This window comes from Ipomoea triloba, chromosome 6 (assembly GCF_003576645.1).
Source record: "Ipomoea triloba cultivar NCNSP0323 chromosome 6, ASM357664v1".
NCBI lineage: Eukaryota > Viridiplantae > Streptophyta > Magnoliopsida > Solanales > Convolvulaceae > Ipomoea > Ipomoea triloba.
In genome coordinates, this window is record NC_044921.1 from 23601775 (window position 1) to 23610735 (window position 8961).

The 8961-nt window shown below is 34.3% G+C and overlaps 2 protein-coding genes across 2 annotated transcripts; one reads left to right on the forward strand and one right to left on the reverse strand.

Annotated features, from left to right (window-relative positions):
• Positions 1-2324: 2324 nt before the first annotated feature.
• Positions 2325-5570, forward strand: LOC116022264 (7-methyl-GTP pyrophosphatase). Its single transcript, XM_031262895.1, has 9 exons — positions 2325-2478; positions 2599-2670; positions 2753-2827; positions 3110-3193; positions 3665-3734; positions 3812-3903; positions 4348-4389; positions 4479-4559; positions 5296-5570. Exons 1-9 carry the CDS (start codon positions 2455-2457, stop codon positions 5365-5367), a joined length of 612 nt encoding a protein of 203 aa, XP_031118755.1. The 5' UTR covers positions 2325-2454; the 3' UTR covers positions 5368-5570.
• A 1098-nt stretch (positions 5571-6668) lies between these two features.
• LOC116022825 (protein RADIALIS-like 3) lies at positions 6669-7973 on the reverse strand. The gene is made up of 2 exons (XM_031263708.1): positions 7588-7973; positions 6669-7090 (listed from the first exon to the last, which is right to left on the reverse strand). Exons 1-2 carry the CDS (start codon positions 7854-7856, stop codon positions 7066-7068), a joined length of 294 nt encoding a protein of 97 aa, XP_031119568.1. The 5' UTR covers positions 7857-7973; the 3' UTR covers positions 6669-7065.
• Positions 7974-8961: the final 988 nt, after the last annotated feature.

Below are 8961 nucleotides of genomic sequence, written 5' to 3' on the forward strand. Positions count from 1 at the left end.
TTTTTTTTTTTTTTTTTTTTTTGGAATACTATTGACCTGTTATATGTAGTATCTATCCATATATTTTCTGGAGTCCAACAAAGTCAACATTGACCCCACTGAGACTCGAACCCATGACCTCCCACTTGGGAGAATCACTTGACCACAGGGCCTTTGGCCCGTGAGACGTGAGTTACTACTAATCAAAGTAATCATGGAAAATGAAATTCCCGTTTTCGTTATCTGTGAGAATCTATAACTCCCGTGTTGGAAACGGAACACCAAAAATGTAGAAGTGAGAGAATTCGGAATACCGAGAAGGGTTTACATCCATAGAAGCTTCGCGATGCGTGAATACAACTGCCTCGTGTACAAGGTGTCGGACGGTTGACCGCGACAGCGATACCGATGGTCTCGCCGGCGGCTAAGGCGGCGTTTTTGAATTTGCCGGTCTATAATTGCGTGAAGGTTTTAACTGGTAAACAAATCCTCAAAGGAGAAACGTAATTGCGAGTAATATACAATGCGCCAAAATTATTAAATGCTGTTCATATACAGTAAGTAAGATACTTCTGGTAATGATGTTAATTAAATTGTAATTTTCTTGTATAAGATAAGATGATGACATTTCGTGGTGTAAAACGTTGAATTCTCAACCCCGAAAGGCCTCTTACATCTTAGACCTGATAAATTATTTATGAAGATTTAAATTACACTAACTTAATGATTCAGCAGACATGATTAAATATCGGTATCCCAAAAACCATATCTCACACACTGTTGTTGTCGAGTTTCAAACTTTAGTCATTATACAAGTAAATCGTGTAAGCAAGCGAGGCCGTACAATGTCTAGTAAAAGCTAAACGTACAGAAGCTTTTCCCATACTTGTAGGCCACTTAAATTTTAAGCTTTCGGCAGGCGGTACGGTGCAGGTGGCTTGGCCTGCCATAGTGCCATGGATCATTTCATCTGGGAAGTGTCATCAACTGTCTCTACCTCCTCGTACGTACGTCTTCATAATGTTTCTCACTTTTGAGGTTTACTGCCTTTGTACTGCGTACGTTAGTACGTATGTGTCTCTTCATTTTTCCACTTTCTTGCTTGGGCTGAAAACGTCTCATTTCATGTGAAATTTCCTTCGAATTATTGGTTCCTGAAAGATCACGATTAAGTGAGATGATTGTGATATGCCACCCTTCAGTTCAGTTTGTACAAAAAATTTATTTATGAGACAACTCTAATAAAATTAGTGTTCTTAGCTTGATAATTACAAATATTATAACTTTCACTCTCATTAAAATTAAAATATAAGTTTTCTTGATTCAAACTGATCAACTATAAGTAGTCTGAGTTAATTTACTTTCTCGTGCAGAGTAATATTTTACTAATTATAATTACAATCGAGATTTATTCAATGACTGTGGGCATATGCTAATCACTTAATAAGACATTCTATTATTTTTTATTGTTGCCATCAATCTTTCACATCACTTGAAGCTTCATTTGAAGGCTCCTTCTCAACGGAACCATCCAGACCAGTAATCCCTTATCCTTCGCTTCCTTTTCTGGTGGGTTCACAACTTCATATAATTAATTAGATTTCATATAGAGTTGGCTTTATATGGCATTTGATGTGCTGTTCCAACTTTCTTCATGATTTCTTGCAAGTTTTCTTATGCACATGCCTTTTGCAACTTTCCTACTGGATATTTGTATTTCAGGCATCCCAATTTAGATCATACAATATGTTTGATAACTAAAATATATAAAGTTGGACTCTATGTGAAAAACAAATTCAATTTTATTTGCAATTCATTTTCAGATAGCAACTGTCAACTTTTTCATAAAATCAAAGTATATTTATATTTCATGAATTAAATAAGTTTATTCGAGTATTGATTACACAAAGTCTTGTTAAAAAATAATATATATATATATATATATATATATATATATATATATATATTTTGAAAACAAATAGATCTTAGTTACATGAGCCAATATTTTTTACTATTCCGTTTTAATTAACAAAATACAGAAGAATAATTATATTATAACTTGTTGGGCCAGAATAGGAGATTTTAATTTTCATGTTATCAATAAGCATAGATCTATCTCAATCACTGTATTGTTCTATATATGTTGATGTATTAAAAAAAATGAAGGCACATTTAATTTCTTCATAAAGAATGCAATAAATTTTGTGAAAAAAATACTTAACAATTATTTTATTTTATTACATACTTTTTTAGTTAAAATAGAATTAGTAAGTTGTAATTCAACATAATTTTTAATATTTGTTTAATTAATTTATTACACAAATTAACAAATGAGGAAAAAAAAAAACAAATGATTAAAATTTTCATCAAACATTCAAACCGCCGGTTGCCACGCTGCGTAATCGAAGACTGTAGAATTCCAGACAGCATACTGGCATAGCAGAAACCGGATCCGAGTCGCTAATCGCTACAAAAATGGAGAATGCGCCTGATTTCAAGGTATGATGTATAGCCTGCGAATTCTGTTACTTCATTCTAAGTATGAATTTGCTGTTATTAGGGTTTCACTACTAGCACTCCGGTGAATTCTCCGATTGAAAGTTAAACGTCTTGGTGCAGCTGATTTTAGGTTCGTCTTCCGTAGCTCGTCGAAAAATTGTAGCTGACATGGGATATGAATTCATAACCATGGTGCGTTGTTTCGTTGTGGTATAATGGATTTCTGTTGCTCCTTTGCAAGCTGTAAAATGAAGCTCGCTTTATAATGTAACAGTCTGCAGATATAGATGAGAAGGGAATCCGTAAAGAAAAGCCGGAGGATTTAGTCATGGCTCTTGCTGAGGCAAAGGTCTGGTCTTCTAGAACTTCAGATGTTAAAATTGCAGAGTTTATTGTATTTCATATACTATCTGGTTAGCTTTAGGAGGACTCTCTGATAGTTAAGCATGCATTGTCATTGCCTTCATCTTATTGCCTATGGCTCTAGTCTATAGACTATAGTGTTTATACAATTTTAGTTTCTTGTGGTTGCATTGAGGCTTTTTTTTTTTTTTTTCCTCTGTCTGCTTGATTGAGTTCAGCTGTAAATTCTTTCTGGAATTTCAATTAAAATGCTATCATTGCATCTCAGGCAGATGCCATCATATCAAAACTTCAAAATGGCGAAACTCAAGAAAATGATGCCATCCCAACACTTCTTGTTTCAGCAGACACAGTATGTTCTTCAAATTCATTTTTTTCCCCTTCTAGTTTTTATGGTGATGGATCTAGTCTGCTGCTGGTTTTATAGTTTTTATTGTTGGGAAGCATGTTGCGAGACTCATTTTGAGAGTTCTTTTAAGTAACTCTGTAAAACAAGAAATGTAGTGTCAAGTCATGACTCTGAATTGCAAGGTCTTAGCGAGCAGTTGGTCATGTCCTTTCTCCTTAGCTTGTGTCAGTTTTTTATCTGCTTCTCAACAGGATCTTGTTTTTCTCAATAAGTAATTCAATGGAATACATAAGAAGAATTGCAAGCAAATTTTTATAATGTTCCTTGATGGCTTAAAAATATTATATCTTAAAGCATAAGTGGACGTGTGGTGATGGGGTATTTCTGGAGTGTTTTAAAGTAGTTCCTTCTCATTCCCTTAATGAAGCAAGACTTTTCTTTGTTTATCTTACTGCTAAATTGAAATGATTGGAGGTGGTGGTCTATGAAGGTATGGTGAGGGAGAAACCATCTGGTAAAGAAGAAGCAAGGCAGTTCATGAAAGGTCTGGTCATTGTTTTATTCGAATCCCTTCTCTAATTAGTTTCACAATATAGGTGTTCTCAACTTTTGAATCTGCAGATTACTCAAATGGGCATGCATCTACAGTTAGCTCTGTTATTGTTTCAAACTTGAAAACTGGTGTTAGAAAAGGAGAATGGGACAAAGTAGAGGTACAATCTGCTTCTAAATGATTTTTTAAAATTATCTGAACTTGTCCTTATACTTTGTGATTGGGCTTCCACATTTGAACACACACAACATATTTATCTAATGGATATGAAATCCACCAAATTGATCCAAAATTTGCTATCCAACATAGTGTACAACATAAGGAAAGTGGACTGTCTTATTATTATTATTATTATTTTTTCCTTTTAATGTTACAACCTTGGAGTGCTACTACACTAATACTGATGCATTGTCCAATCCAAACTGGATTTTGATTCTGCAATTCTAATAACTCATGAAGAACCGTTAGGCCCAACTCTAGTTAATCAGTGAAAAATCTATCTGGATGTGGAAATGACTGTTGCTGTTAATGCCTTAATGGATTTTGGTTCCTGTACTTAATTTTACAAGATAAGAGTGTTATTAATAGCATTTCCAAATTGCAGATTTATTTCCATGAAATACCGGACGAAGCCATTGATAAACTAGTGAGTAATTTCTTGACTTTAATGTTTAAGTGTTAGGACATTATTAGATGGATGATAGCTAGTGTAACTTTACCTTTGTCTTTCATCAGATTGAGGAAGGAAGAGTGCTTTATGTAGCTGGTGGCCTCATAATTGAGCATCCTTTGGTATTGCCTTATGTAAAGCAAGTGGTAAGGTTTCAGATGCTTTGATCCTATATGAACATTCTAGCCAAATTTCTATGACTAGTTGCAATTCTTGCCAAAACTTTTAGCTTTTGCAGCTTGCACCAACTTTTGGTTTTATTTTTCTTGTTATTTTATCTTATTTTCTACACTTTTAAATTTCTAAAATATCTAATCTACCCCCAAAAATTGTTTCAACTGCCTAACTACCAACTCCCAACCCACCAATTACTATGGTTACCACTGTGAGTTTCTTCAAATATGGTACTGAAGCTTGTTTTTTTTTTTTTTTTTTTTTTTTTTTTTTTTTTTTTTTCAAATGCTAATAGGCCCCTTAAAAAGTTACCTACTTCTTGTAGTTGTTCATATAATGCCCTACCTTTTGTTGTCACAGAAAATGCAAAGAAAAATTGTGAAACATGAAAAATAGTTAGGATATTTTATATGAAAGATGCATAGACTGCCAACTGGTTCAAGTTGTATTGCCAATTGATATGGCTTGGCTGGTGCTGGTTCTGCCCCAGTATATGAATAGTTCATCCTAGCTGGATATATGTATTTATGGGTGTAAAGTGCTGTACTATAACAGCAGACTCCCAACATGCTTATTAGAATCATGTGAGTGTTAATTGTGTTTGAAGCTAACCTAAGAAGCATCTATAGGTAGTATTATACCACTGCTTTCTATGATTCTATTAACTTACGCGTTGTGGGAAAGTTTATAACATTCTGCATTGGGCAGGTCGGAACAACCGATAGTGTCATGGGACTCCCAAAAGCTCTTACAGAAAGACTGATAAAGGAGGTTCTCTAGAATGACTTGAATTCATTACTCTGGTTAGATCCAATTCTTGATTTTCGGAATTAATTCAACTTTGTTATACACAGAATACTTTCTAGGACAATTTATTAAACTAAGATGTCTCTATGTCAAACATTTCAGAATTTTATTAAACTAAGATGTCTCTATGTCAAACATTTCAGAATTTTATTAAACTAAGATGTCTCTATGTCAAATGCCCCGGTTTCATGAAACATTATCATGCTGCATTATTGATTGATATGTGCAACCTTTTGTGGATGATGAAAATTGGCACAAAATTCCTTCAATTCTGATGCGGAATTGAACATCTTTGAGATTTCAGTAGAAAAAACTATGAACAAGCTGCATTACATTGATATTTAAAAACTCTCCTTTTCTAGCTGCCCTTTTTCTAGTTGTTCATGGTTCATCAGATCACAATTACCCATTGCATAAACAATTAGAATACAGATTCATGGTTACTTTGGCAACTTTTTTTTTTTGGGTGACCAAGTCTTATTCATATCATTCTCAAACATGAACACATCAAATTATTACTAGTACAAATTATTATATCCCAACTTTCAGATGAGTGGAGACACTGTAGTTGACACAATAGTTTATTGTTGGTTGATTGGCATAAATAGAAATGTTGGACTGTGGGTTTAAATCCTAGCTATCTACTGCAAAGGTAACTTTGGTGTGTATCACATGGCCTACTTGGATTATGAAAGAGATTGTTGTTTGATTGTTTTTGAGTTTCTTAAAGAGAGTATTGACCAAATCCTTTTGGATGATGAAGACAGGTACCGCCTCCTTGAGGACCCAAACCCAACTTCCGTCAAATCTTAATTAGTCCCATAGTGAGATATCAAGATGTTATATACAAAATTCTTGACAAAAATTTTAAAATATGTCACCAAATTACACGTAAAAATGCAATTAGGTTACCAATTGAACATGCAATTAGGTTACCAATTGAACAAGGTAAAATTATGTAATTATACCTTGTTCAAGGATTAATTATAACTTTTCTTTTTCTTGTTTGACTATTCCAAAATTCTTTTATACTATGATTTGAGACTAATAATATCACAGCGATACCAACGTGTATATAGCAATATAGATTTACATGTGTAAGTGCAACGCATGCCAACTTTGAATTACAGGAGCGCATTCTCGGTAAAACTTGTTTTGTGATCCTACTTGACAAATGATCACAAGGAAGTAAATTGAAGAATGTATACCAACTATTTGGTGAGTTACGTAATCATGTTTTATTCTCTATATATGCACAAATCTTGACCATTCCCTTAAGCCTGAATCTTGAATTTATTCTTTTGGGGAAAGAACATATATATCTTAAAATATCTTTTATCCTGCCACAAAGCATATACCAAATTTGTACATGAAGCGATTACAACATCGTACATACATACATAAACAGCTATGTTCGATCGGTACTGTCACTTTTCAGTGACTAATTAACTTAATCTACATGTATGTATACAAACACTTAATAGAAATGGGGATTTCAGAAAGCAAAAAAGATCAGAGAAGCAATATAATCAAGCACAATATGGCGTATCCCAGCATCTATGTAGCTTGTTATTCGTTGATAATGTTTTGGTTTTATGTATAGTTGAAGTTTTTGGAGGAGTTGCGATAGCATATATGTGCTTTAATTTCCTTTGCCATTGCTACCTTTCTTCACTGAAGCTTCATATATTTCATCCTGGAAAAAAAAAAAGATTCAGAAAACGTTATAGGATTGAAATTTAGGAGGAATGTGTAGTTTATATTTAACAAGATATTAAAGAATTCAATCAATAATTTCATGTGGGAGAGAGGGTTCTCGTAAACTCGTGACTTCATTTATAAGACTTGAATTGAAAACCTTGTTTAAGATGAAACAACAAGGTGAATCCACCTATATATATTCAAATAAGAGGCGGTTGATGAAAATGATTTAACATAACACAAACTTAAGCTTATTAGTTAATTAGAAAAAAGAAGAAGTCAAAGCTGATCTATATACTTTTAATTTACAGGAGAGTGAACTGTGAGTAAAACTTCCTGCCCTACTGTGTAAAAGATCACAATGAGAAAATTAAAGCTAACATAGCCAATAGAAATCTCCTGGCCCACACCTGAATCGAATTTAGAACGAACCGGTGGTTACCAAGTATCCAACTAACTAAGTAACTAATTTAACGGGATTGCTAAAGTTACCTGTCTTGTGCCTGCTGCTGCATGAATGCATAGCCGGGCTTGGCGGCATGAGCGTCATAGTTGGGCAAAGGGATATTGCCAGTCTCAATGTGGTTGACATCCTCCACAAGCATCGCATACTGCCGCTTCACCTCCTCCTCCGTCGTCTTCCCGCCCACCGCCCTCGCCAGGTTCCGCCACCTGTCCGGCGTGTCCTTGTCGTACGTCACCAGCGCATTCTCAAACAGCTTGTTCTGCTTCGATGTCCACGTAGTCGAACTCGACCCCATTACTTACTTACTTGTTCTGATATGTTCTGATCTTATTATGTATACAAGATCGATGATGAATTGAAGAAGGAGAAGGAGAAGAAAGAATGTGTGTTAAGTTTTGTGGATAGAAGGGTGGCATGGGTGCAATGTAGTTATATAGCGATAGCATGCATGATGAATGGACAGATAGAATATGGCGACCCACGAGAAGTTGTTTTCAGTATCAAACTACAAATTTAAAAAAGCCAGGGTCTTTATTACCATCATATGGATTATTCCAATTCCTTGTGGGATAAGTATATTATTTATGCATTTATCCCCGCCCCTATATTTGGGACAATATAATCATTTTCAGATTTTTTAAGATGCCATTGGTATCTAATCAGGGGAAAACTGCAGTCATTACTCATGAGTAACTCAACTTTTTGATCACTGAGTTATGCCTTGGGCGCAATACTTAGTATACTGATCGACACTATACATAATTATATTTGATATTATCAACACTAGTACAGTAATACTCATTGTCGCTATAAGGAAAGGTGTCCACAAGACCATGAATCATTGTGATATATATATTATGTAGTCTCTTTCACTGGTCAATCACCTTAAAATAAGTTAATCTTTTATTTATGGGGAAATAATCCAGACATATTCTCTAATTTACCTTCTTCATTCGTAATTAGGTCAGGTGAGACGCATTGTAATTTGAGGTTTCTTAGCCGGTGAGAGTTTTAATTCTAAGTATGAGGTTCAAATTTATGTGTTTTAGCTTTAGCTTGCTAAGTCTCCTAGCTAGACTCCTAGCCTATAGAATTGTTAGGTCTTTATCTCGTTCACACTAATTTGATAAGTTGATCACTTGATGCACGTTTTTAGGTTGAAAGCATTGATTGCTAGCTTTATGTAAGTTCACGTATTAAACATATTTACTGCTTCATCACGCAATCACATGCCAGGCATTTGTTGCCCAAGTTGATATGATCACTATATTGCTTTTAGCCCCCAAATTAAAATGATTAAAACAATAGTCGGCTAAAGGCCGGGTTATAATTCAGTTTGCAAATGGACAGAAATTAATTATAAGCTTATTGTAAGTAAAAAATTTACTATCTATATACAT